The sequence below is a fragment of the Camelus ferus genome, chromosome 1 (genome assembly GCF_009834535.1).
Source record: "Camelus ferus isolate YT-003-E chromosome 1, BCGSAC_Cfer_1.0, whole genome shotgun sequence".
Lineage (NCBI taxonomy): Eukaryota > Metazoa > Chordata > Mammalia > Artiodactyla > Camelidae > Camelus > Camelus ferus.
The window spans coordinates 76,665,236-76,691,058 of record NC_045696.1 but is presented as its reverse complement, the minus strand read 5'-3'; the positions used below and the strand labels follow the sequence as shown (position 1 = coordinate 76,691,058).

Sequence of the window (25,823 nt, the reverse complement as noted above, 5' to 3'; positions counted from 1 at the left end):
ACACAAGTTTTAAAAAAACAAAGGAAAACAAAAAACACACTCAATGATTCTTTAAAAAAGTCTTCAAGTAACACTAAAGGAGTTGGTTTTAATTAAACCTGGAAGGTGCCTAGTATCTTTCTTCTCAGATTATAAAGTTTGTTAGCAACCAAAGCCACTAGCTAAGGAAGAAAATTATTAAACTACAATAGGTTTACATGAAGGAAAAATGTCATTAAGGAAGTTGAGCATCCTGTCCTAAAAATCTTCAACACATACATACTGTTTTGTGCTCAAACGCACACTAAGCAAATGAACCTGTTAGTTTGATTATGTGAAACAATGTCTTTTAAGTACAATATTGATTTTTCAAAATAATTTAAAAGTAATTGCTATTCCTTAGCTGATTAAATGCTCTATTATTCTTTAATAAAAATAGTAAATAATCCCTTCATTTAAAAAGTCATCTCCTACGAGAAGTAATAAAATAGCAAAATTTTATCTATGGGCTTACTTTAAGTGTCTATCTTGTAAAACAATATATTTATGAAATACAGTCGTTTAGGTTCTGATGGTAAGCTGCTATCATTTGTAACACCAATGTGGGATAACAGATGTGTTATATATGTTATGAAGCTAACTCAGAGCAGAACAGTTTATTCTACAAAAGAACACTGGAGGAGTAACTGTAATTAAACTGTAAACAAGAAATTGTAAACAGGAAATAGCATCCCTCTCCCTTTACTTGACTACCGAACAGTCTGTACAAACTAGATAGATATCAAAGGTTTTATATATGTACACAGCCAACATAATATCAAAATATATTTTATTCTGGACCTCTTTCAGATCTGATTCAAATTACAGTTGTCAAAGCAATACAATGCAAAGGGAAACTGCAACAACAACAACAACAAAAAAATGTGCCTAGAAAGGATAAAAGGGTCACTGGGGACAAATCATTGTGATGTGGAACCAAAATACATCAGAAGTGTAATTAACATGGTCCAGGACAGCATAGAACATCTCTATCAGTCTTCCTCACACAATAATCATGAAAACTGAACAATAAAGTTCTTAAACAGGTACAAAAACTGTCATGGGCTGGTTTACACTTTTACAACAGTTTTAAAGTTAACTGGATAACTAAAGAAATGATGCAGACATTTTAATCCAGTGCTATAGGTAGGCTCACAGAATTAGACCCAAAGGATTTGTAAAAAATAAAAAATTAGAACATTATAACTACAATGTCAAAGTCAGGAAAGAAGAAAATTACTTCTGTATTTAGGGATTACAGAGCTACAAAATGCAGTCTGTGTGTTTTTGTTTTTAATGAGATGGATAAGTACATCAGACTAAATACAACATGCAGAATGTTTTCTTGAACTTATCCAGAAACTCCAAAGAAAACATCATGAAACAGCTTACTAGGAAAAAAAAAATATGCCCTAGTTATTCACCCTGCTTCAACACTGTCAACATAAAGGCAGAAATAAAGAATGCTATTAATACTTCAGAACTACTGATATAAGACATCAATTTTCTAAATCAGTGTATTAAAAAGTGAACACTTCCTCTTTTTTTGTCTCTTTCTTCTACATTTAACTAGAATCATGTTTTAAAAAATTGATATTGAATGTGACGCTTCAGAGCTACTATCAGAAGGAGTAATTCATAACTTCCCTATTCCCCTTCCATCCCTGCTGATTCAGAAGAAAAACAAACAAACAAACCAACCCACCCCACACCCCAAACCAACCAGGGTCTCTTATAGATTTGCTGCTATTCCCCAAAATGCTGGCATTTGCTGCCATGCCACAATGTTGGTCCACTGAAATGGGATTTCTGTGGAAAATGTCAACAGTAATTCACCAAATGCAAGTACCGCCCTTAGCATGTGAGAATAAATCCAGGTACTATGGAAATGTACAATGTATTTCAGTAAATGAAAACTGTTTTGAAAAGAGTAAATCGCACTGCATTTGAGATCTTTTTTTCCTGCTCATCTAGTAAAACAACATTTTTGCTGATATAAGAATGGCCATTTGTGATTCCTTTAAATAGCAAAAATGCATACTCCTCTTCAGGCCTCTACTCAGTAATAGTTTACATTACTCTTAACAAAATCATTCTACATAAACAGATAGCTCCTTAAAAATAGTACTCTCTCATTAAATCTAATTTGACAGAAATAAGTTTAAGGAAAAAAAGGAGTGCTTTATAAGTTAAGTGAAAAAGTACAAATCTTTGGCCTTTCTCTTGACATTTTTATATGTCAAAAAGCAAAAAACCTTCATGTAATTCAATCTAATGATTACTTTTTGCACCATAATTTGTTTTTTTACACCACAAAAGGAGGCACTTTCAGTATCTGTAAAAGGTGTTTAATCCTAAAACATACTTACCTAGAGAATAATTAATTAAAACAGAATTCGATACACTCTAAGACCTATTAGGAAATTAAAACTTACCACTTCTAAAAGTCACTGGAAAGTCAATGATGATACCTGATCAATGACAGGAAATTGGGAATGGAATAAATATAAGAACTTAACGGGATTTTCCCACATGGAGAAGAAAAAGATATTCCTTTAGATGTTTAAGAGTGACAGCTGCTCTTTTTTTACTCTATTTTAATCAAGAATATTCTATTCATTCAAGTTTCCCTTTCTATTTTTCCTTACAAGTTTCTTACAGTAGCCTATACAACAATGATATATAATGAATACCACAGAAAACCTATTGGAATCAAAAGATCTTCAGAAATAAGTTCTCAGAGGGGAAAAAAATGAAGGAAAAAGAAGCAAGAACCTCAAACATAGAACTTTACAGGCTGTGAAACTTGGTCTCTTATAATCATGTTACTGCTCAAATTAGAGGCAATCTTACTTTTGTCTACTGGAGCAGCATCGTGGCACATCAGCAGGCAATGATGACTTGAGAACAGCAGCAAAAAGAAACAACTGAATGCTCATAAAGAACCCACGCCTACAGAATGGATACCTTTCTGATAGTTTGCACTTAAAAGACCCAAGACTTCAGGATAATAAAGCTCTGTATTTATAATCTTTTATATGTCCTATTGTGGCTATTATGCTTAAGTAAAATAGCTAAAGATTAAAAAACAGAAAGAAAGAAAAGATGACAATACCATAAACATGTAGCTGTCTATTTGGGCAGCTATACTGCAGAACTTCTCGACTATCTTTCAATCAGTTGGGAAAAAAAAAGGTCAATAACTGTATGCAAATGAATAAATTGTCCATTATCAAAATACAAAAAGTTCTATCAATAATCACCTCTGACTTTCAGATTTAAATTCAGTGCAATTGACAAATGCATCGCTAAAGGAAAATGCAGCTTAAACATACTCAAAACATTTGTGTCTATTCCTGGGAGCACATTTAAAAATTATTGCACAGATTTTTTTATTTTTATTTTTTTTAAAACAACAATAGAGGTCAACCACAGATGTGGACCTCCAGCAATAAAAGCAGGATTTCAAGTGCCAGATACTCAGCATATTAGGTTTCCTACATAAGTCACAGGGTAATAGTTCTAAATATCTATAATGTGATCCAAAACCCTAAGAACAGCTGGCACAAAACCATCATGAATGACTGCCTCTCTGGATGTAAATTTTAAAAAATATTATTACAGTATCATAGTCCCCACTAACAACAACTGGGGTACATATAACAATGTATAGTGAAATTAAGTGTATTTATTCTCTTTACCAATAGCAAATGCTATCCTACCTTAGTAAACCAAGACTTGCTTCAATCAGTGCTGTTTTGTAAAAATAGCAAAACAACAAATGCTGAAAATCAAAGCTGAATTACTTGGGTTAAATCAGTTTCTACTTAAACTTAAAACATAGGTTAAAATTTTAGCAGTAATGGCTTAAAAATAATTAGTGACAGAAATAGTGTTATAAATTTGCTAAACTTGATAACAAATGATATTCCTTAATTGAAATCTTTGAGATATAAATTTGACAACTATTCTCTTCAAAATTGACACTTCTGGATTATTACATTAATCATGACAAACCCTGTTAATCATACATATAAACAGTCCCATGCTATCATTTATAAATTCTGTATATTTTAGCTTTTAGTTGCATGAGCACAAGAGGTTTGATCTGATACCTACATCTTTAAGAAAATACGTGATATTATAAACAGAGTAAAAGACATGATATAGTAGTGATTACTGAAAAACAAAAAAATAGCAGCTTAACTCTATCTATATTTGAAAAAATGTAGTCACAAGTACCACAAACGCAGAATCAGAGCAGCAGGGAAGTTAGTGCAATTATACTTTTTTAAAAAAAAATTTGAATCACTGCTATTTAAAAACATCTTGAAGCAAGTCTTTCGTTTTAAAGATTGTTTTTAAACTAAGGTAGCAAACATTTTGCCATGTAATGGCAGTGTTATATGCCGTTATCTTGCTTTGTATAAAGAAAAATAACATGAGAGATTTTTAATACTGGAGTTTGGTTACATTACATATTTAAGCTTCTACACAGAATGATGGACACTTTGAGAAGCTAATCCTTATCCAGAAACATTTTAATCTCTTAAAAAACAAAGCAAAAGAAACAAACAAACAACAAAAAATCCCCAAAGCTACTTTGCTCCTTTTCACAATAGTGCACATTTTAACCATAATTTAGTTATGGCTACAGATATCAGAAGATTTCTTTTATGCATCTTCTCTATGGTATTAAAAAAAAAATTGTGCCCTTCTAGTCTTTTAATTGGCAGAAATATGTCCCAAAAAAGAAACTATTGCATTTAAGCCACATCACAAAAAAAAAGAAGCAAAAAAACCAAACAAAAAAACAAACAAAATACCCAACAGAGCATAATACCCTTTTACTGATGTGTCTTACAGATTGACATGACCAAAGTCATATAGTTCCATTTAATTTCCAATTCCCCCTTCCACAACATGCACCAATTGAATATATGCTCTGGGAGCCATAAAATGTACCAAACATCTATCTCTTCAAAAGAATGCATTAAAATATTTTTAAGATTTTTTTTTTGTTTAAAAGGTGAAAAAAATATAAACAAGAAACAGATTCACTCCCTTACTTCATGCATCCATAAACTAAACCAAAAACGAAGTTTAAAAGCAAGAACAAACTACTGCTGCAAGTTTTTGTAAGTCCATTTCCTCTGTACATACAAACTGCTAAACTACTGAAGGGAAAAAAGAATATAATCCATGGTGTCTGCTGATTCAAAGGGGAGAAACAAGGCTGTCATTAGTATCCAAAAACTGGTACATGTATGGGCTGCTTTTATAACGCGTATTTTTTCTCTCTTCTGTTTTTCATATCCAAAACTTCTAAATGCTATTTTAGGGGCACAGCAGATTAGATTCCAGCACTTGGTGAACAGAATTCACAAGCTGTGACAAAATTCTGTCATCTTCAGGGTGCAATTTTGTTTATATACACTGCATGTATATATTTCTTTTAGATTTGGCTGTAGTGGACTGGCCATGGTTCAAGAAGGACTATAGCAGTACTTGGGTCAGGGACAGTCATTTTGGCTATGTACACATTCATAGTCGGTCCATGGCTTCCAACTAGTAGCGCTATTTCCGAAGGTCTAATACACAAACCTGTAAGAAAGTAAAATAATCACGTGTGTAAACAATTCCATTGCACCTTTTTAGTTTAACTTTTCAATAGAACTGTTTGGAATCTATTTCTTAGTTCCAAGTTCACGAAACTGGTAAACTAAAAGCAATCACAGCAGTGGACACCAACAGAAATCACATAATACATATAAAACAGATGAACAACAAGTTTATACTGTACAGCACAGGAAACTATATTCAGCATCTTGTAGTAACCTATAACAAAAAAGAATACGAAAACAAATATATGTATGTTCCTCTATGACTAAAGTATTATGTTGTACACCAGAAACTGACACATTATAAACTGACTATAATTCAATAAAAAATTTTTTTAAAAATCACAAATTGTCTGAAAGTACAAGAAGGAAACAACTAGGAACTAATGATACAGAAGAAGAACCATGGCTAAAATTTTGAAGATTTACTCTCTGTTAATTAAAAAGTAGGAAAAAACATGCTCAAAACAGACCATTTTCTATCTCTTGGACCTTAATGAGACACTACTGATTTTATTAAAACTGTTGCTTCAGTAAACAGCTAATGGCTATATCCTTTACATCTTCTCTTTGCTTTCAGAACTTTGGAAGCCGTAACTAGTATTTCTGTAAACAGTTGGCCAGGCGTATCCTGAAAGTGTCTCAGTATCACACATTTCTCAATGCAGACTCAACTGCCTCTATTCTCCCTTCCCTGGGCCACCAACACTCTTCTTTAAGGAAGAGAAGGTAGAAATAGGCATTATAAATTCAAATCTCTCTCAGAGTGGTACTCTGCTATATTTAATTTCACTGATGAAGGTTTACATTAAAAATAACTGCCCATTTCTTGATTGTGAAAGCACTCTTCTGGCATAGATGGCCTAAATTCTGTTTACATTATTTGCATAAAGTGAACATGAAAAGTACAGAGCCCTCAGTAAAAAAGATCAATACCATATCATAAAATGTATTTTAACACTTCTGCAGACACTACCACAGTAAGCCACATCTATTCACTACGTATATACACAAATACACACACACAGCTGCTTTTGGAAACACTTCAGTATACTTACTGAACCATCTGATGCACTGGCTCCAACCTTGTCTCCTGCTGCATTCCAACAAACTTCAAAAATTCCACCTGTTCCCCTATAGCTGTGAACTAGAGCACCTGTCTAAAATAATGAAAAACAGAATCTCAAAAATGATAAAATATATTATTATATATGTCCAAATATGGAGGTTAAATATTGTGTGGGTTTACTTCTAGCAAACCAACTCTGAAATAAACACAAGTTCTGAAATACTAGATACATAATACGATGATCCTTCTATAAAAAGATAACACCAGCCTGCTCTGAACAGATCACACACACAGTTTCTCCAGTACTGATAACCATTCTTAGCTAAGTTATCTGTGGCCTCTTTGACAGTTAACAATGGCTAGAAGTAAACATTCAATGCATGACTTGAAATAAACTGTTGTTGCTGAAGTATGCATGAGTTTGGCCAAATTATAGAGAAACAAAATTAAGTCAGAATCTCTTGACAAAACATCCTAAAGAGGAAGTATAATAAACTAGTAAAGGCAATTCCAGTGTAAGTCTGTTACTCCATATTTACTGACTAATCCCTAAGCTAGTGGAATTATAAAAGAAGTAAAAGAATATATGTACAGTATTATTAAAAGATGTTATAACTTAAAAAAAAAGTACAACCAGGAACACTAACAATTTCATCAATTAAAGCTGAGTCATAAACATAACTAAATTATTTTATTCCTTCAGCAATGGAAACCAAAATCATTCACAGCTGCCATTCGATAATTAAAACTGAGTACAAAAATGTATTATCTTAGGAAATTAGTCATTAAGCAGGTCAAAGGTCACAGGTTCTGCTGTGAGAAACTGAACAATGAAAAATAGATTCTAGTGATCTGCCCTGATAAATCAGAAAAGTATCTCTCAGCTTTACAGTGACCTAAAAAAATCCAACTAGAAGTAGCATAACTATCTAAAAACAACCTAGCAGCAAGACACGTATCTTGTAAATACCTTCCGAGACAGCCAGCCCTGAGCTAATCACTGAGCTGGTGACCATTTCCCCCTGCTTTCCTCTTGTCTGGTAATACTGCAGAAACCACAGATGCACTGCTACAGCTGGTCACACTGGGAAGGCCCAACAGTCATCCCCCACCCCTCCAACCTAAAATTTCCCACAATGTTAAGAGATTCATGAGAAAGTATGAGTATAGTAGGTCTTAAGTATCTACAGTTAATTAGGAGAGAAGGGAGTGGCACCAACATTATCTAAACTCCACTGATGTACAGAAAGTAAAATCTATAGGACAGTCAACTTTGGGATTTAAAAAAAAAAATCAAAACTTCCTTTCAATAGTACTTACCAATTTCTAAGCCTGAATTAGGCTTTAAATGAACCAAAATAGTATGGTCAACAAGCCAGAGCTATCACATTAACAAATGCCAAAGGATCATTAGCATCTACTCAAATCTGTGTTCAGACTAGACTGTAACAACCTACCTGCCAAATACTTAGGTAACATATTATTCAAGTAATGAAAGAAAAAAACTACATGTATATGCGACAAAAAGATAATGCCTTTCTCTACACTAAAAACTCACAAGATGCATTTTACTATTTTCAAACATAGAAGAAAAAAAGTAAAATGACATTTTAATACACGATAGTGATACAACAGAACAGTACGGATGGATAGTTGCTCAAATGCCCTTAAAAGTCAAGCAGTATCTTCCATTAGAACTTTACAGTTCTATAACAAAATTTTTTTTAAATTGATTTACTTAAAATGGAGTCAAAATGGAGTAAATGAGTGATGGAAAATGTATACAAAAGGCAGGTTATCTATAGATTGTATCAAAAAAGCTTCTGCTATTCAATCACAACAGAAAGGTTAATTTGAAAGGAAAGCTAAGGAAATATAAACCATTAAAAGTAATTAAGAGAGCTCAGAAGGGATGATGGATTAAATATCAATATGCCAAAATTTATAATGTTCCAAACGGGAGCAACCATCAATAAGTAAAATGAATATATTGTTATAAAGATGCTATTCATGGTAACAATAAAATCCATAAGGTACCTCAGAAAAAATTAAGAAAAAAGATCTTTATGAAAAAATTGTTAGAACTTTAGTGAAGGGGGTGGAAAAAGACTTGGTATGGGGGACTTACAAAGTCACAGTTACTAAAACTAAGCTAATGATGCATGTACATACAAATTTATCAATCAATGGAAAACAACAATCTATGAATAAACCACACAAGAACTCAGCATATGAAAGAACTGACATTATGAAACAGTAAAGGAACAGTAAGCTTTGCTGCTACAAGTGGCTATCCATACAGAAAGATAAAATTAGAACTCTACCTCACACCATACATGAAAACCAATTTTAAGGGAGTTAAAAATACAAATGAAAACACTAGACAGTGGGAGTATAAAGTTAAAACATCATAATGCTTTTTTTTTTACCAAAAAACTCAAGAAGAATAAAAGAGAAACCAATAAAAAAAGTTACCTACAGAGGATCAAGAAAAAAAAAATGAGGGCAAGACTTCTCAGTGTATACCTTTTTACAGCGTTTGGGAGGTTTTTTGAACATTTGAATGTGTAACTTAATCAAAAAACAGTATCTGAAAATGACTTCTGCAAAATAGTCTGACCAACTATAGAAAGACAGTCCACAGTAACTCAGTATGTGTGTACTACAACCAGCAAAGATCTCATCACAGAAGGGAGAATGGGGGGTGGGGAGGGGTGCGGCAGGGAAACTCGCATGACTGCTACCAAAGAATACACGGCACATAAAAACCAAAACACTAAGATAAAAAAAAAAAGAGGCCATTTTCTCCACTTTCAAGAAAGGATCTCCGTAGCATTATCCCTAAAAAGGTAGTATAGTTTTAAGTTTGTTTCTGATAAATCATGTGTTCAAGCATAAAATCTTGTCCTTTAGTGTATTTTTTTTTACTGCTCATACATACTTCCTTCAAAGATAATTATTTTAGAAAATAAAGAAATAATATCATTTAGCTAAATAAATGCATCCTAAACTCTAACATTTTATGTTTGCAAAACTGTCGGAACGATAAAACAGAGAATCTAAATTGATCTTTAAATTCTAGTCTACACTATGAAAGTGTAACTTCTGTTGGTCTTAATCTTTACTAAGCCGTAAATTCTCCTCAAAAATAGTCATTTAAAAACTAAGAATTGAATTAATGTCACAAAAGGAATGATAACCAAAAGTGAAGAAAATATTCGTATAGATAGGCAAATGCTTCTTGCCAATATAAGACTACTTGACTATTTCAATAACTCATACATACCTGTGTGTTCCAGATGTGCACACACTTGTCAAAAGAACCACTTGCCAGATACCTGCCATCAGGACTGAAAGCTACACTGTACACAGGCTCTTGGTGTTTTGTCAAAGTATGGATGCAAATTCCTCGGTCTACATCCCATAGTCTAACAGTAGAATCAAAGGATGCACTGACAAGGGAGAAAAAAAAAAGATTTTATAATTAATAAAATATACTCTTAGCCCCACCCCCAATCTACAATATTCAGCCATTCTTAATAGCCAGCCACAATTCCTCATGAGAAACAGACCGTGCTGTTAGGAAGGAAATGTTCTGGAAACACAGCTAACAGGAAAAAAAGCAGCTTAATTAACGGCATCTCCAAGTTCCGGAACAGGAAAACATAAACGAACTAATTCACTGTATTCCTTTGCTCTTTAAATAATTTCTTTATATTGACCCATAGTTTTGAAACACTGTACTGAACATATTTTTAACTTTATCTTTCTAAAAAGATGCTGAAAAAGCTTTATGGTACTGTATCTCAATTACTTGGGTTTAAAATAGTATTTGATATCAGTAAATATTTGATATCTCCAGATATAATTTTCTGTCATACTTATAAGAAACTTTCAAAGACTCATAAAAGGAAAAGTAAAACAGAAATGTTACCTTGCTAACATAAGGTTGGCATTTGGATTATTTGTCCCTGGCCCTGTTGGACTCCACTTGATAGTATAAATTTCTTTATTATGTGCTTGCAAATCATGGACACAATTGTCTTGTTTCATACTCCATATCTAAGCAAAAAAGAAAAAAAAGTATGTAATTATTCTTCCATACAAAGGATACATTTATAATACTATTTTCCCAGTGCAAAATATAAGCAGTGCAACCAGAAGCACGATTACAGAGATTAAGGGAATACTTGCAAAGAAATTAAAATGTAGGAGAATATATTTAACATTTATCTTTCTAAAATGACAAATAAGCATCAAGTCCTTTCTAAATATTCACTATTGTGAGGCTTCAGGATTAAACTAACTATAGTCCTAAAATCATTTTTTTTTAAACCTGGAAGTACAGTAAGTTACAATGTGTCAGTTTCTGGTGTACAGCACAGTATCCCAGTCATGCATCTACATACACATATTTGTTTTCATATTCTTTTTCATTAAAGGTTATTATGAGATATTAAATATAGTCCCCTGTGCTACACAGAATAAATTTGTTTTTTTAATCTGTTTTTATATATAGTGGCTAAGATTACTTTTGATAGCTTCAGATGGCACAAACGTCAATATTCACTAAGTTCCTTGGGTAACGATCCTAAAATGTTTAAGGCATTAGTTTTTATGCTGTCTTTTAAACAAAAGATCTACCTTACAAATCCCTCTTAGAATTTAGTATCAGGTAATATTTTGCAATGGAGAAGGTAAAATAGATAAGCAGCATACAGATAATACTAACATGATTCAGGCTGACCCCAAAGCATAGGCAACAAAAGCAAAAAAAAAAAAAAAAAAAAAAAAGGCAAGTGAGACTATGTAAAATTAAAAAGCTTCTGCACAGCAAAGGAAATAATAAAATAAAAAGCAACCTATGGAATGAGAGAATATACTGCAAACCATATATCCAGTAAGGAGTTAATTTCCAAAATACATAAGGAAATCCTACAACTCAACAGCAAAAACACCTAATAACCCAATTTAAAAATGGGCAGAGGACTTGAATAGACATTTCTCCAAAGAAGATATATAAATGGGCAATAGGTGTATGAAATGATGCTCACTGTCACTAATCAAGGAAATGCAAATCAAAGCTACAATGGAGGTATCACTTCACAACTGTTAGGGTGGCTACTATAAATTTTTAGAATACAATAAACGTTGACAAGGATGTGGAGAAACTGGATCCCTTGTACACTGCTGATGTGAATGCAAAATGGTATAGCTGCCATGAAAAACCAACATGAAGGTTCTGCCCCAGATTTTAAGAACTACTACCATATGATCCAACAATTCTTCTTATGAATATCCAAAAAAATTGCAATCAGGATCCTGAGGAAGTATCTGCATTCCCTTGTTCACTGCAGCACTATTACCAAAAGCCAAGATATGGATACAACCTAAGTGTCCATCAATGGATGAATGGATAAAGAAAATGTATACACACACAACATATGTACATACAGTGGAGTATTATTCAGTCTTAACATAGAAGGAAATCCTGTAATATATGACAGCATGAATGAATCTTAAGGACAAATATTGCATGATTCCATTTACATTAGGCATCTAAGAGTCAAACTTATAGAAGCCAAGAAAAGAATGGTGGTTGTCAGGGGCTGGGGAGAGGGGGAGTTGCTAACCAACAAGTATAAAATATCAGTTCTAGAGATTTGCTATACAATACTGTGCCTGCAGATAACAATACTGAGCTGTACATTTAAAAATCTGTTAAAAGAACAGATCTCATGTTATATGTTCCTACCATAATAAAATTTAAAAAATTTTAGAAGTTTCATATAGAAGAAACCATGAAAACTAACAAAGCAATAGCTAAAATGGTGAGTAGAGAACAAGCCTTTCTTGAGTTGATAACACACCTATGCTTATAGATTAAAAATTCACATTATTTTTGAGCAAAAATTAAGAGAAATGTACACCAAGAATAGTTCTGACAAAAATCACTCAATAAAGACATGGGGTGGGTGAGTCTTGCCAAATACAAATAAACACCAAACCCAAGGGGGAGGTATGGCTCAGTGGTGGAGTGCATGCCTAGTATGCACAGGGTCCTGAGTTCAATCCCCAGTACCTCCACTTAGAAAGTAAATAAATAAATAAATAAACCTAATTACCTCCCCTCTTGCAAAAATTTTAATTAGAGAAGTAAAAAAATTAATAAATTCAACCTTAAAAACAAAACAACAACAACAAAAACAAACAAAAAACTCCCACCAAACCCAAGTGCCTACAAACAAACAAAATTAGCTGGGCTTCCACAGAAAACTATATTCAATACCTTGTAATAGCCTTTAATGAAAAAGAATATGAAAAGGAATATATATGTATGTGTAAATAAATCACTATGCTGTACACCAGAAATCAATACAACATTGTAACAAACTATACTTCAAAAAACATTAGCCAGGCTTCACACTTCTGCAATATAACTAGTAAGAGATAACAAAGCAGTATCATAATGTTTTTGTATCCTAGGTATATATAACTCCATGTAAATAAATCCAAAAAGTATGTTTCCAAAACATATTTCATTTGACCTTTCAATAGCACTGATACTACTGATCACTCTAAACCATTACCTTCCTTGAAATACTCTTTACAGTTTCCACTGAGGTCATTCCTTCTAAGGTTTCCTTTTGGAAGCTCATTTCTCTTGAGCTGGTAAATGTTGATGTTTCTTAAGACTGTATTAGGTTTCATCTTCTCTTACTCTATACTTTCTACCTACACAATTTTGTCCATGCTCATGGCTTTGAATGACCACCCGAGAATCTGCTGAGAATTCCCTAAATTTTATGTCAAGCTTAGAGCTGTTCTCTGAGCATCAGATCCATCTAGCATCTTCACTTCCATGACTCAAAAGCACTGTACAAGTTGTATACATTCTCCTCACTAATTTGCTTTTCCCTGTTTGCAGAACATGGCTTCACTAGACATTATCCATCCTTCTAGTTTCTGCTTTAAAATTCTATGACCTTTTACTATTCTTAGAACAAAGAAAAGCTCTCTACCACTTTCTAGTTTAAACTTCTCTAATTGCAACTCAACCCCTGATAGTGGGCTCTCTCGCCATGGGCCTTCTTTCACTCCCTCATATGGGCCATACTCTGTTCCAGAAGCCCCTCCATTTGATAAGTGTTAAATATGGTGTGTGCAAAGCAATCTCACAAACGTAAGTGTGAAGAAAAGTATTTTTACTAGCAATGTTTGCAAGGGAGCCCAGGCTTGAGGAAAATCACCTATCTAACTTAAAAACATAGCAGGTATTTAAAGAAAAAAACCATCAGGTTTACCAAGGTTATATTTAGTCTGCTCATGGGAAGAGAAAAAGCAGTTTCCCCCATGAGTATCCTACTGGTAAGGGTCATTACGTCTGCAGTCAATGGCATTGCAAAGTCAAAGGTAAGTTATTTTCAGTAGACTTAGCATGATGAAAGAAAGGGCTCAAGCATCATTAATTCAGAAGGTTAGTATTAGGTTGTTCTTTATCTCAAAATGCTTTTTCTCCCCTCTAACGCTGGTGTGTGATGTGTGAAGGGGCAAGGTATTAGTTTTGCTTTTAGTTAACACAACAAGAAAAGCATAAATGAAGGTTGAGATGTGGATACTGACACGTCAGCTAGGCTCACTCACCAGTTAAATGATTCTCTGCTACGTACCAGTTTCCCAGCAAGGGTTATACATGTTCATACCACAGCAAAATCAAATTAATACAATTCGCAGAATTTCAGTCAAACCCGTGAATACTACAAAGATCTTCACTACTTATGAGTCAGATCTTTACATGTACCAATATATGACTTTCTAATAGTGAAGACAAATTATAACAGCACAAACCTTAGTATTATAATTCCCATCATAGTCATTTTTTAAAATATAACTTATTTGCTATATTCAAACATCTGAAATAATTCACAAAAGAAAATATAAAAAACAATGATCATTAAAAAGTAGAGTAAGTCCTTAGCTACATTTAAGTATCAATAAATTACAAAAGACATTCTAAACAATCTTAAAACAGCCAGAGCAGTCTCACTGTGTAACTGCACACCATTCCCTCCTACTGTCTGAATTACCTTCAAAGTCATGTCATCAGAACAGGAGGCCAGGAGATTGCCAGTTGGGTCCCATTTGATAGCATTTACTTCATTCTAAAAATAACAGGTAAATACAGACATTTTCACTTTATAGACTTGGCTACTCTTCGGGTATTAAACATACTTACTTCAAAACCACTCTGAAACATTACTTATTCATCATGATCACTTTGAAGGAGGGAATAAAGGTTTCTCACCGTGTGTCCCTGGAATGTTTTAATAGGTCTGTCTTGTCCTAGTTTACAGACATGAATGCACATATCTGTACTACAAGAAGCAAAGGTGTTGTTGCTCTGCCAATCAACATCCAACGCTGGTGCTAAAAAGAAAAAAGGTGAGATTTGCATTCAGTCTGCATGTACTGAAATCATTAAGGACACTAATAGGAATCTAAATATTTCACTTTATACTTTTTAAAGATACTAACAGAATTTTTAAAAATCACAGTATCTAAACATCACAAATATTAATAAATTTCAGTTTAGCTATCCAGCAGAAAGTACACTGGCCTAGTCACCAGGAGATTAGGGCTCCTTAGAACCCACTCTGTAAACTACTAGCACTGGATTCTTGGTTCCTCATTTGTAAAATGATAAAATTAAATGTGATGCTTTACCTTCCTTTTATTTCTCAAATTCTGTGAATGTTCAATGAATAAGCAGCCTTGGTTCTGGCACTCCAAAACCAGTGAGCCCTAAGCAAGTCATCTAACCTCGCATGTTATTTTTCTAATTAAAAAAAGCGGGGGGTGGGGGGCGGATAAAACCTTTAAGCTTAGTACAGAAGGATATTGTGAAAACCAAGTTAGATAATGCGTATGAAAAGTACTTCGTAAATTACAAGTTAGACGGGTGTTACACTGTGTAAGTTATCATTTCCATTATCTACTCAGCTAATAAGTGGAATATTCCATGAATCGCAAATAGATTTTCTTCTAGGTGATTCTTGTCAAATCCCTCTTAAAATCTACATCATTGAATTTAAAACCTCAGAGGCCCAAAAGCCAGCTGGCATTTAATACTTATTTTAGCTCTGATATGATTAAAGATTCTTTCCTTTCATTTTCCCCTGCTGCATAGTGCAAAGGCTCTCTATAATTAGCAATGCAGATTAAGGTAATGATAGCAAGTAATTGGGTTAAGCAATAGAAGCATGCCAAAAAAAAAAAAAAAAAAACAGATTTAGAGCAGGCGGTAGGTAGCGGGGTGAAGGGGAGATCAGCGCCCTTGGCTCAAGATGAGGCAGATCCTGAGGTGTAACAAGCACTCCAGGGCCCTGCCTGATCAGGATGGGACTGGGCTTCTTCACCAGAAACTGCTCCCTTCCTTGGCTCCTTCCCGCTTTTCCCTTCTGCTTCCCACACAGAGTTCCTCACTTGTTTCTCCTGGGAAGGATTTTTAAATAAATCACTTCACTCAAAGTCTGCTTCTGGGAGAATCTGAGGAAATCAGTCAGGAAACAAAAATACAGTCCAACTGTGATGAGCACTGTGCGTGGACTCTGCATCACAACTTCCTAGAGCAGCGCAGATGACCCTGGGTCCAGTCCTTACCACGCTTTGCCCTGCTGTGCCCTGACCCCAGGGGACTGCCTCCTGCAAATCACACATCCCAGGCCCCTGTGCCTGCAGGTGTCCAGAGGGGTTCGTCCAGGGGAAGACACTGCCATGAGCCCAGGGCCAGGGGAAAGAGCAGCCGGGCACTTCCGCTGTCACCGTTCTTGCAGGCTGGGCTTCTGGTGGTGACAGGACTACTCCATGGTGCCCGTTCTTGCCAGGCAGCCTCTCCTCTAAAGTCCTCATTCCCACTGGGTGTTTGGATCCTATCTTCTCTACAGTCTCAGGTTTACCGCAGTTGTTAAACTCTGGGTTACCTCACCTTCCTCTATTTTTCACTCTTGGCAATACTTCTGCCACTATTTCCTAGTATTATATTCCCTTTCTGGGATTACCTGGTTTAGATTCTGTTTTTGTACCTGGCATTGGATTCAGCAACTAAAACACCTTCATTCTGACATTAAATATTATTACTTAAGACATAATTTCAAAAACATTCTTAACAAAACGTTTCTTTGGTAAATAATTTGTTTTAGTGTTGAGAAGAGGTGGGGGGAGGGCGGGGTGGGGAGGCTTGCAAATCTAGCTAATTCAAAAGACAATTAAAGGTGTAACAACATGCTATGCAAAAGGCCTAGGATCTGCCATGCTGCAGCAGGTGTTAATGTGGTAGAGAACCATCTGTGAAATATTAGACGGGAGGCTAAGAAAATCAGAAGTAGCTCTCAAACAAATACACCATCAGGTTCAGAACAAAACAGAAACAAACTGTATAACCAGGCAAAGATAACTGGAAAAAGCTAGGGAATGCTACAACATGAGCTGCAGGACTAATGCTTCTGTGATACACCTGGCTCCTAAAACACAACGACCACAGTTTGGTATAATCTAAGACCATATACCTCCTTGCTTTATATTTATTCCTAAGATGAGTCTAGGTAACACAGGTTCTTCAGGATAGAAACATGTCTCTTACATAAAATGTACTTTTACATAGATAATGTGTGAGAGGTGTGTTTGTGCTACTGTCTCCTTTTACACGGGATGAAAGGGGCTAAGAAAACTTTATTTGCCTAGGGTTACACAATCTTTTAAATTCCTGGAGCTAAGATTAAATTTCTGTGTGCTCCAATTCTAATTTTTTTGTTAACCCATGCATCCTTCATAATTTAAAAGGTAACAAACCTATAAGGAAAGGGGGAAACAACATTTATTATTCATTTGCTTTTTTTAATAAACAGCTCCACTGAGGTACAATTCACGTAACATAAATTTCACTCATTTAAAGCGTGCAATTCAATTCAATGGTTTTTAGTATGTTATATTAATAATTTAAAAATATTGTGGTCATATATAAAACTTGTCATTTTATTAAGTGTAAAATTCAATGGTATCAAATACATTCAAAATGTTGTGCAACCATCACCACTATTTCCAAAACTTTTTCATCACCCCAAACAGAAACTCTGCAACCCATTAAGCAATAATTAAATTTCTCCCTCCTCCTAGCCCCTGATAATCTCAAAGTTTTACTTTTTGTCTCTATGAATCTGCCTATTCTGACTACTTCACATAAGTAGAACCACACTCTTTACCCTCTTGTGTCTCATTTATTTCACTTAGCATAATGTGTACAAGTTCTCTTGTATTATAGCATGTGTCAGAACTTCATTTATTTTTATGGCTGAATAATAATGCATTGTACTTATAGACTACATTCTGTTTATCCATTCATCTGCTGATGGACAGTAGGCTGTTCCCATCCTCTGGTGAATAATGCTGGTATGAACACTGACATACAAGAATCTGTTCAAGTACCTGCTTTCAACTCTTTTGGATATATACCTAGCAGCAGAATTACTGAGTCATATGGTATTTCTATGTTCAGCTTTTCGAGGAACTGTCATATTGTTTCCCACAATGACTTATACCATTTTCCATACCTGCTAGCAGAGTATAAGGATTCTAATTTCTCCACATTATCCTAAACATTGTTTTTTATTGCCATTGAATGGGTATAAAGTGGTAAGGTAACTCATTATGACTCATATATAATCATGATTTATGCTTTATGTAAGAGTGTATATGGAAGAAAATAGAGTATAAGAATTAAAATATGGTAGTTTGGAAAGCATGGTAGACTTTCATTTCTGGTTAAGACGGAGTAACACGGACCAAATTTACCTTGTGCTCCAAACAACCAAAAAAACTACAAAATACGTAAAATAACAGTTTAAGACTCTGGACATCAGGCAACAAAGGACAGTGATTCCTGACAGAAAAAAAAAAAAAATCAACCAAACATGTGCCTTTATAACTTGGCACAAGGAAGAGGAACCTCCCTAGGCAGAGTCCAGTGAAATTCCTGAGCTGAAGGGATAAAGCTGAGGATCTGGGGAGACAAAGGCAGCTAGAATTCATGGGAAAAAGTACAGGAAAAGTGACAGCCACACAGCAGAGAATTCTGAAGATCTGCAGCAGGCCCTACTCACAAATTTAGCTGAGTACTAATGAGCACGAGCATGTGAAGACACTAGCTGAGACCTGGGGGAAAACCACTCAACAGAATTAAAAGGAACAATGTCTGATACTCAAGGGTACACCGGAATAGAAAACGTCTTAACTCATGGAGTACTGATTAGAGTACACTTAGGTCCTTGCCTGGTACTAGTCAGGAAATAATCAGTCCTACAGTGAGCACTGTTTCACTGCCATTTAACATATCTTATAAGTATGATCCAAAAGGCTCAAACCATTTCTGTGTTCCAGAACAAAGTTCACAGACACTTACAAGAATACAAAAATACCCAGCAAGCAACAAGGTAAAATTCACAATGTCTCACTTCTAATCAAAAGTAAAAAGGCATGCAAAGATACAGGAAAATATCACTGAGATGAGGAGAAAAATCAAATCATCGGAAGTGACCCAGAACAGACAGAGATGTCAGAGTCAGCAGACAGACAGTCAAGCACTTGTAGCTACCTATCACATGTTCAAACAGTTAAGTAGAGACATGGAAGATGTAGAAAAGACCTAAATTAAACTTCTACAGATTAAAACTGAAACATGTGAGGTAGAAATGTACTGGATGGATGAACTGAAGATTAGATATTACAGAAGAAAAAAACCCGTGACCTTGAAAACAGCAAAGGAACTATTAAAAAAAAATTTTTTTAAGCCAACAGAGAAAGACTGAATAAAGAAATGAACAGATCATCAGTGTACTGTGGGACATCAAGCAGATTAATAAACATACACAGAATTTCAGGTTAAAAAGTGGGGGGGGGGGGAATACATTTAAAAAAAAATAATGGTCAAAAGTTTTCAAATTTGAAGAAAACTATGAACAAATACATCCAAGAAGCTCCAAGGACATGAAACATAAAGAAAACTAAACCAAGGTACAACATACTCAAATTGTTTAAAATCAATGATTAAAAAGAAAATTTTAAAAGCAGCCAGAGAAAACAAAACAAATTACGTACAGAGAAATAAGGATGAAAATGTTAGCAAGTTAAGTTGGAAATTAGGTAAATAAGAGAATAGAGCAACATTTTCCTTAAAGTACTGAAAAAATATCTTTCAAAAATGAAGGTGAAATAAAGATCTACTCATATATATCAAAATTTTAAAAATTCATCAACATTAGATTTGCACTATAAGGAATGTTAAAGCAGTTCAGGCAGAAGATAAATGCTACCATATCAAACCATGTATGCAAAGGAATGAAGAGTTGGAAATGGTTACGACATGAGAAAAATTATTTTATTATTTAATGCCTTTAAAATATCACTTGAAGGCAGATGGTGTTAAATTAATGTGTACTATAAATGACAATGCAACCATAAAAATGAAAGATTTATAGTTAATAGCCCACCAAATAAAAAATACAATCATAAAAATATTCAATTACTCCAAATGGAAGCAAAAAATAGGAAAAGAATAGATAAATAGAACTATAATCTAGTTGCAATCAGTAATTCTATTAAACATAAGTAGCGTAAATACTGCCATTAAAAGGCAGATGTTAATATTTTATGAATAAGCAATATATGGCACATACAGAAAATACATTTCAAATATAAAGACATCAAGAGACTGAAAGTAAAAGCATGGAGAAATACATACCATGCCAACACTAACCAAAAGAAAACTGGAAGGGCTATATTAATATCAGAGAAGGTAGATTTCAAAGCACAGAAAACGAAATGGGAAAACGAGGGTCTTAAACAAAATAGTAAAGGGGTAAATTCAACATAAGGATGCACCATTCCTAAATGTTCATGCCTCTAATAACATTGTTTCAAACTACATGAGGCAAAAATGGACAGAGCTTCAAAAACAAAAATTACTATTTTCCAGTTATTGTAGATGATTTCAATATCCCTCTTCTCAGTAACAGACAGCATGAGTAGAAAGAAAATTCAGTAAGGGCTATAAAAGATTTGAACAACATTATCAAAAACCTTGACCTAAATGACATTTATGGGAACAATGGAATTAAATCACAAATCAGTATTACAAAGTTCTTGGGAAATTTCCTAAATAATCTGAAATTAGCATACTTCTAAATAACCCATGGGTCAAAGAAGAAATAAAAATTAAACTAAAAAAGATTTTGAACTGAATGAAAACACAACATATAAAAAATTGTGAGATGTCACTAAGTAGTAGTTAAAGTTAAATTTATAGCACTAAATATCCATTATTAGAAAAGCAGGAAGGTCTCAAACCATTGACCCCAACTTCCACATCAAGCAAACAGAAAAACAGCAAATTAGATTGACACAAAGCATAAGATATAAATGAACAACTTAATAAATTAAGGAATTCATTAACATTAATAACATCTGATCTTTGAGGGACACTGCCAAAACAATGCAAAGACAAGTCACAGACTGTGAGACAATATTTGTAAATACTTGATAAAGGACTTGTATCCAGAACATATAAAGAGCTCACAAAACTCAACAATAAGAAAACAATAAACAATTAAAAATCCAAAGATTTGAATAGACACTTCGCCAAAGAAGATATACAGATGGTAAATTAGCATATGACAAAGAGATGCTCAACATTATTAGTCATTAGAAAATGCAAATGAAAAACACATTGAGACACCACTACATACTTATTAGTGTGGCTACAAGTAAAAAGTCTGACCACATACGAAGTGCTGGCAAGGATATGGAGGGGCTGGATTACCCACTGCTGTTGAGAATGTAAACCAGTTTGGAAAACATAAACTTTGGAAAAAAGTTTGGCAGTTTATTAACAAGTTAAACATGTACCTACCATATATCTAGCCATTACATCCCTAAGTCTTTACAGAAGAGAAACAAAAACACAAGATCATATAAAAAGACTTGTACATGAATATTGATAGCAGTTTTTTTTGTAATAGCTAAAACCTGGACACATCAAACTTGAGTCAACAGGTAAATAAATAAATAAACTGGTATATCAACATAATGAATACTACTCATAAATCAAAAGGAATGTAAAATAATTATGCAGAGTGAAAGAAACTAGACCAAAAAAAGAACAGACACTATGTGATTCTATTTACATAATGTAAACTAATTTCTGGTGACAGAAAGACTATCAGTGGTTGCCTGGGGAAGAGGAAGGGAATGATTTCAAAGGGGCAGAAAGAAACTTCTGAAGCAAACGGATGTATTCATTGTCTTGAATGTGGTCAAAAAGCATGGCAGAAAGAACATTATGGGTAAAAAGCTTATTTATTTGTAAAATGACTTCAACACCATCTACCTCACTGGGCTGTAGACAAAACTAAACGGGATCATGTATATACAAAGAGTGTCAACTTCAGCCCAAAGGTAGTACACACTTTATGGTAGCTACTAACAGCGTCACATGTACACTTGTTTCAATTTTCCAACACTCCTAGGAGGTAGGAGAAACTTTTAGGCAGAACAGCCAGAGGTCTAAGAGAATTCTATCTAAGTAAGGACTAGAAACAAAGGTGAAGAGAAAATAAAACAGGTAAAAACTGATGTGTAAATGCTTATTAATGTGGCCAGTCTTAAGCTGAACTGTGCAACATAATGCTTGCAAAATTGTTATTCAGATATTACTGAAAAATCATGTTGTACCTTATTTGGCTTGTTTAATCACGTTAAATGGAGAAATACAAAAAAGCAAAATGTCAGCTTTATGTAAAAAGGGTTGTTACCAAAGATTTGAAAATAACCAGTTACTTAAGTCAGTCTCCAATTCAGAACTCTTCCCAAACACAACAAAATCTTGAAAGAAGCAGTTAAATCAGGCAGTACTAAAACTACTGTTTTAATAGTTAGGTATCTCATTCCAGTTTAGCATCAGTTAACTGTCATGAGGAAGTTCCCTGAAAGCAGGCACAAAAGTTCTAGGCAGGGGAACGGGCACTAAAATCCAGCTGCCTACACAGGATGTATGCATGCCCTGGTGCATGGCTGTGTACCATGGAGAAAGGAGCACACTGTCTTGAGGGTCAGATTTATTAGATATAAGGATCAAACTACTTCTTAAAAGAGAAAGCCATCTAAAGCACCAAAGTGCCAGCGATAGCAGGAAAGCCTGCATCATTTCAGGTACAACAGCAGAAATGATTTAGATACATAAACCCAAAATGAAAAATGACAGTATCTAAATTTGTAGGAGTTGATACAATATTTTCATATACATTAGTCTTATCCTCTTAACAAATGGTATTACTTCTATCCCTCATTTACAGATAGAGAAAATGAGGCTCAGAAAGGTTAAATGACTTGTTAAGTGGGGTGGAACTGACAATCAAACCTAGACCTCCTGATTCAAAAATCTATGTTCTTATACCATTAAATAATACCAACCCTAATTGCACCAGGCTGCAAATGCTTTTATATGCTACATTTCACAGAAAATGTCTGATGATCCTCTGACAATTAACAATCTAAAAGTCATGGAACATCAACTCCTCAAAGAACTGGTAACAAGATTGATAGTTGATATTTCAAGATTTTAAATGAATTATACGCTATTAAGTTTAATTAGAAAAATAAAAGAAAACCATAGTTCTTATGTAAATTGTGAAGATTTACCTGAATGAAAAGGAAATTGTTGCTTGGCTTCACCAGTATGTGCATCCCAAATAATTGTAGTCTGAGAAAAGAAAGAAAATACATTGCTAAGAAGTTAAAAGGAACTTATCACAGATGCATAAATTAGGTGCCTAACTATATTAAAGCAATATGAAACAACAGTGTGCATTTAACTTTGTAACATTTACCATTAGTAAAATGAGGCTATAAACCATTTTGGGGGGAAATTATTATTAACCAGTTTAATTTTTCTCTGGTGATTTTTCATCAGTCAACTTACTTCAAATAATAATTACTGGTTGTCCACAAAGTACCAGACATTATATGAGACTGCTTAAGAAACTCCAAAGATTTTTACAGCTATTTAAACTATAAGGAGGCGAATGCCTGGTTAATAATCAGCTAATTCCCAATATTAAGATTTATAAAGCTCACATTTACATACAAAGGCAGGTTGAATTTTGAGAATAATTAAAACTGTCTTATATATTACAATCAAAGTATGATATACAAATCTGAATGCACATAGTCTTAATTCCTTTAATACCCTCACATCACTAATTTTATAATTTTGCGGTCATAAAGTATTTTACAATGGCAGTAACGATTAATAAGGGTTTTTCTTCCCATTCCTGGCACCCTTCACTTCTCTTCCCTTTTTCTCTCTACTTCCCTTTCAGCAACACACTCAGTTAAAGATGAGCATGTACTTTCCTGGATTAAAATAATCTTAAATCTTGTATCCATTTCGGGAGGTGTGGTAAAGGAAATAACTTTAAAAAAATGAAGGAGAAAGAAGGCCACGCTTTGACCTAACTATATTTAGCAGCCTCATGAGGTGAAAAGAGCTGGAAAGATATGGCATTTCTTACATTTTCACAATTAAGCATCAGGAGTTCAGCTAACAGACTGGCTCTAAGATTCCTCATCTAGTCACTCTAGTACTTGTGGTCAGTATTTTCAATTACACTCTTTAACAAATTAATCTTTACAAAAGTTAGTTTAATATCCTTGTTACCTTGTCTACTCCAGCACTTAGGATGAAATTTCCTTTCTTATTCCATTTTAATGCAAATATAGGGCCTTTATGCTGCCCCAAGGTGCTAGCAAGGTTACCTAATATTCAAAAGGAAAAACATTAAAATTACTTTAAGCTTTGTAATTTAGTTCAACAATAACAGCAAATGAAAAGAAAAATGCTTCATTTACCATCTTTTGTCCATATTCTGGCAAACCCATCATAGGAACCAGTTGCTAGAAGTGTACCTTCACTCTGTCAGAGAAACACACTTCTTTCAATTATATAATCCAGAAAGAGCATTTAATGTTAGAATACTTCATGCTTAAATCCCAGGTATAGCAGATCTGTGAATTTCTCTGCTTCAAAACCTTCAGTTTCGCTTATCCTGAAGTGTCAACAAAGGCCTATGAAGCAACCCTTCATTGCCATGAAGCTGGTAGTTTGGCAGCATCTGGTCACTGTGAGCCCCGCACATTCAAACCTCAAGGATGGCAGGGACTACTCTGGAGCAGGATCAGTATCACTCTCATGCATGCTAAGCATGCTAAGGTGCACCTATATTCTCACACATGCGCACGACTGAAGATGGGGGTGGGGGGTGGTTCGTGGGAAGGACATCAAAATCATAATGTTACAATGATTTAATAAAAGTAAAAAGCAAAATTGCCCAAAATATTTCATTACGATTACATGTTTTTTATATGGTCCTCCCTCTAAATCTTTTACTGTCTGAATTGTGCATGTGTGTGTGATCCAAACAATATTGTTGTTTCAGATGACCAGATCCTTAAATATCACTGAATGTTTCTTCCCTTTGTTAATTCTTTCCCAGTATGAAATCCTCACCAATAAAAACAGCAACCTTAAAAAAAATAACCAGAAGAGAGTGTAGGATGACTTTATAGGTAATGGAGTGAGCACAACTTCCTGCACTACCCTCCACGAGGAGAAATCATCCCAGTTTCTCTAATCTGGTAATTCCCTTACTATGCCCTGCCTTGATTAATGGTACAGTGAAGGACAATTCTAACTTCCTCCATGGAAATGCTAGTTACAGGGTGCATTGAACTGTTTCTGGGATGAGTAAAATGTTACTGGAGAAACAGAATGAAATCTAGCCTTAGTACTTTTGCGATACTATTATTAACGGCACTGAAAACAATAAAGCCTTTTTCAGACCTCTCAAGCCATTTAGCTGTACAGGTAAGTGACAAATAAATGCTGGTTCTAGGGGTAGTAGATTAAGTTTTGCCAGATTTGGAAATCCCCTATGGCTCTACCTTAGGAAGAAGGGGCAACGTTGAAGCCAACAGCTCTGTACAATGGAAAGTTTCCTTTAAACTAACGG

General features: G+C 34.3%; 1 protein-coding gene across 7 annotated transcripts in view; it reads right to left on the bottom strand.

Annotated features, from left to right (window-relative positions):
- Nucleotides 1-791: 791 nt before the first annotated feature.
- TBL1XR1 (TBL1X receptor 1) overlaps nucleotides 792-25,823 on the bottom strand; it is a 155,674-nt gene continuing 130,642 nt past the window's right edge. For all 7 annotated transcript variants that reach the window (XM_032484031.1, XM_032484016.1, XM_032484032.1 and 4 more), the window contains 9 exons: nucleotides 24,664-24,727; nucleotides 24,473-24,570; nucleotides 23,455-23,515; nucleotides 15,014-15,135; nucleotides 14,796-14,870; nucleotides 10,643-10,770; nucleotides 9,995-10,160; nucleotides 6,698-6,799; nucleotides 792-5,622 (listed from right to left, as the gene is read on the bottom strand). In XM_032484031.1, coding sequence (XP_032339922.1) covers nucleotides 5,596-5,622; nucleotides 6,698-6,799; nucleotides 9,995-10,160; nucleotides 10,643-10,770; nucleotides 14,796-14,870; nucleotides 15,014-15,135; nucleotides 23,455-23,515; nucleotides 24,473-24,570; nucleotides 24,664-24,727 — 843 coding nt within the window. In that variant the 3' untranslated portion in view covers nucleotides 792-5,595. The remainder of the gene's footprint in view (nucleotides 5,623-6,697; nucleotides 6,800-9,994; nucleotides 10,161-10,642; nucleotides 10,771-14,795; nucleotides 14,871-15,013; nucleotides 15,136-23,454; nucleotides 23,516-24,472; nucleotides 24,571-24,663; nucleotides 24,728-25,823) is intronic.